General features: G+C 41.5%; 1 protein-coding gene across 1 annotated transcript; it reads right to left on the bottom strand.

The window, feature by feature from the left end:
* Positions 1 to 427: 427 nt before the first annotated feature.
* Positions 428 to 2,675, bottom strand: LOC134354112 (ferritin heavy chain B-like). The gene is made up of 4 exons (XM_063062893.1): positions 2,517 to 2,675; positions 1,844 to 1,990; positions 1,215 to 1,340; positions 428 to 722 (listed from the first exon to the last, which is right to left on the bottom strand). The coding sequence occupies exons 1-4, from the start codon at positions 2,616 to 2,618 to the stop codon at positions 567 to 569; spliced, it is 531 nt and encodes a 176-aa protein (XP_062918963.1). The 5' UTR covers positions 2,619 to 2,675; the 3' UTR covers positions 428 to 566.
* Positions 2,676 to 4,149: the final 1,474 nt, after the last annotated feature.

Genomic DNA, 4,149 nt, shown 5'->3' with positions numbered 1-4,149 from the left:
TGAACCCATGAACACTACCTCCCTACTGTTTTTTCAGTCTCTGTTTTAGTACTACCTGTCTTAATTTAACTATATAATATACATATAAATACTTAATATAATTCAGTATTTTTCTATATTTATCATGTATTGCAGTGGACTGCTGGCACAATATTAACAAATTTCATGGCATATGCCGGTGATATTAAACCTGATTCTGATTCTGAAATTTACCTCATCCAAGGCACTAAAATCCATAGGAAAATCATCCCTTTAAAAAAATCACTAACAGGATAGCACTAATTGTGCACACAACCTAGCTAATATTGAATTTATTGCCATTGTCAATCTACTGGCAAATTAATGCATTTATCCTAGTTTTAAAATGTAAAAGTCCAGTTGTTATTCAGCCCAGAAAACCAGAACTGAATTTGAAAACAAGCAGTCACTGAGGTAGAGTAAGTATTTTGACGTTTATTTTCACAGTTGATACACCATTCCAATACGTTTATAGTTAGTCATGTTAAGATTCACATAAGTAGAGAGTTTGTTTATACAACTTTAACAGATAATAACATCAAGTCCTTCTATTCCTTCTCCTCCAGGGACAGTCTGTCAAACAGGTACACTCCCAGGCCATTTTCAGGGGCCCCCACTCTCCTCAGGTTGGTGATGTAATCTCCAAGCTTCTTGATCATCTTCACTTGCTCATCTAGGTAGTTCCTCTCCAGGAAGTCGCACAGCTGTGAATAGAGAGAGAATGTAGTTACGTCTTGGACCAGATACAAAGCAACTCACCCTATATTTGAATGTGATCATCATGAAATGGTGCAGATGACATTGATGGGAATTTCCACTTATCCCATCAAGAGTTTTACTGGGACATGTTTCAATACCCTGTCAGCCAGCCTCTGATCTTCACCAAATCAGTAGAACATAAACATTACAGTACAGGCCTTCAGCCCATGATATTGTGCCAGCCTTTTAACCTACTATAATATCAATCTAACCCTTCCTTAGAATTCTCCATCATCCATGTACCTATCTAAGAGTTTCTTGAATGCCTCGAATGTGTCTGCCTTTACCACCACTCCTGGGAGCATGTTCCCAGCTCTCTCAAAAAGAAATTTACCTCTTGGATTTAGATGTTACAGAAGCCAAAGCTCGAGCTGAAGACCAAGCAAAGCAAAGCCCTGATCATATTAGCCAAACTTCATAGATGGATAGCAACTTACATGAGGGTCACCATGCTGATTGGAGAGCTTGTGCAGATCCAGGAGACTCAGGTTCACGTCCTTCTCCATCTGCAGAGCTCTCTGCATTGCCTCCAGACCATTGCTCCAATCATCCTGCTCTGGCTTCTGAAAAGGGAAAGTTATACAATTCATTTGGAGTAGCTTACTTATATGTGGAACAGTCACAAACACTATCAGTGCAGAATATTAGAGATACTGTATCAGCCAAAACCAAGGCATCAATTAGAATCAAAAGCGATGCACACAAAATGCTGTCAGGCAGCATCTGTGGAAATGAATAGCTGTTTCCAACTGAGATCCTTCTTCAGGACTGAGAAGGAAGGGGGAAGATGCCAGAATAAAAAGGTGGGTGGAGGGGAAGGAGGCTGGTTGGATGGTGATAGATGAAGCCAGATGAGTGGGCAAGGTCAAGGGCTGGAGAAGAAAGATTCTGATGGAGTGGAGAGTAGACCAGAGGAGAAAAGGAAGGAGGAGGGGCTGCAGGGGAAGTAAGGCAGGTGAGAGGTAATAAAAGGTCAGTGTGGGAAATGGGAGGATGGAAATTAGAATTACTAATTGCTGACAATTATTTGAACCATTCAGACTGCTCTGCATTTGTCACGCCAAACCTTGATGTCCTCCAGTTCTATCCGGCCTCCTCGCAGGTTCTGAAATTCCATCCATTTCTCGGCATGCTGCTGTTCCTCATGGGACTGCTTCCTGAAGAACGTGGCGAAGTGATGTAGGCTAATATCATCCCGATCAAAGTAAAAGGACTGTGGAAAGATTAGAAGGGCTTCAGTTAGGCTCATCACAATATAGTAATCCTAGTCTTTCATTAATAAACTGTAGCTAGTTTGAATATCAATTCAAACTGTATCAAATAGCCTGGATGTCACTATAGACTGCAGCTCTTCAGTGAATGAATGCTGGTGGTGGTCACATTATGCCAAGTAGCAAATCACAAGAAATAGAGATGCTACCTTTCCTTACTGTTGTTTGTTTCAGGTTTAAAATAATGGTCCACTTGGTATCAGACACCCATGTTGCAAAGACCACCAGGATTTCCAAGAGAACCTGTACACCAGTAGTATATGTCCATTACAAGCTGCAATAGGGCTCAGCAACTGAGCTAATTGAATACAGAGGACCTCATTTACAAACACACACAGTCATAAGTTAGAATTTCCAAGCCCTTCAATAACTAGCGAAAGATCTAAACCATTAATTCAAGACTTCTAGCAACAAGGAATATAATTCTTTATTGAATTACAACCTCACACAAGTAAACGAAAGACTCACCATGGAGAGATAAACATAGGAGGAATAGAGCTCCATGTTAATCTGCCTGTTGACTGCATCTTCACATTCCTTGTGGAAATTCTGACAGACTTGGGAAGCCATCCTGTTCAGTGGACAACTACAACTCGCTCTCACCTGGGGAAGCTGCTGAAGAACCTTCCCTCCTCAGTTCCTCGTACTTATACTGCTAGATCAGCCTGCAGGATAGTGAGGGTTGACCTCACCATGATGATTGACATTCCCTGGTAGCCAATTAGGAGCTGCTCATGGATCCATAACCAATGGAAAATAGGGGGAAAGTGGAACATCAAATCAAGGTGTCAAGGAGCCAATCAGGAGTTTGCAAAAACTGAAGTTCTGGAAAATTAGGTTCTGTGATGTGCCCACCTTTGGCTGTCCTCTATGGCTTTACATCTGAGAGTATTTTCTTGTTTTCTTCCTTAGAAATTGCAACTTTAGGAGCAATATTATGATATTTACATTTATTCTAAGTTGGAAATGGTTTATTATCATCAGATGCACTGACATAGAGCGAAAAGCTTGTCTTGCATACTATTCATAACATCAAATCATTACACAGTGCATTGAAGTAGAACAAGGTAAGGCAATAACAGAAGGCAAAATAAAGTGTAACAGCTACAGAAAAAGTGCAGAGCAGGTGAACAATAAGGGGACAACGGAATAAGATAGATTCTGAGGTAAACTTTCCAAGGTTGCTATGCAACATCCATTGTTCAAACCAAGCAAGAGCTCTGTGTGACTTTTCGAATGAACTATTGGAGAGATGGATGAAACAACCTGTGTGTTGGCTTGGAGAAGTAAAAAAAATCCGCAGAATCGCTAGCTGGAAAAAGTCAAGGACAGTGCACGAGTAGACAAAACAAAAGTCTTAGTTGTCGCCAGCTGGTGGAAGGAGCTTTCTGAATTAACTCTTTCTGGGTAAAAGGGGGCATAATTAAGGTCCTAATCTTCTAGTCAGAGATCATGTCCAAATAAGTTACTTGTAGGATGCTCTTTGATAAGGCTGAAGAATCAACATCAGCTTAAAGATGACTAGTCCGCATCGGTGAGCTGGACTGTTCTGAGCCCGTGTCTGACTTGAACTAGATATAATGATATGATTCGGCAAAAATACAAAGGAACCACGTCAGAGGCATGTGGTGAGGTGGTACCACTTGTCACCTTTGGCCAGTCATTGAGAAGTGGACGCATGATGTCCAAAAAATCAAAGTGGTACCGTGCAGAACTGCTATGGGAAAAGTATAACAAAAGTTTTCAGAGGTAGGCCAGCAAGAACCTAATTAGTTTAACACTGAAAGTTACAGGGGTCTAGCTGTTGCAAGGATAGGAGTGGCTGCGGGATGTTCTGGGGTTCAGATGTTTCAAAAGGGATCAGGAAGGGAGGTAAAAGAGCAGGAGGAGTGGCATTGCTAACCAAGGATTGCATCACACCTGAAAAAGTGGAAAGATTGTCTACTAAGTTAGTGTGGTTAGATCTGGAGGAACTTAGCAGGTCAGGCAGCATCTATGGAAATGAATAGATAGTCAACGTTTCAGGCCAAGACCCTTCTTCAGGACTGAGAAAGAAGGGGGAAGCTACCAGAATAACAAGGTGGGTGGAGGGGGAAGGAGG

Source organism: Mobula hypostoma, chromosome 11 (genome assembly GCF_963921235.1).
Source record: "Mobula hypostoma chromosome 11, sMobHyp1.1, whole genome shotgun sequence".
Classification (NCBI taxonomy): Eukaryota; Metazoa; Chordata; class Chondrichthyes; order Myliobatiformes; family Myliobatidae; genus Mobula; species Mobula hypostoma.
Note: the sequence above shows the minus strand (reverse complement) of the source record. Positions and strands in the feature narration are given on the sequence as shown.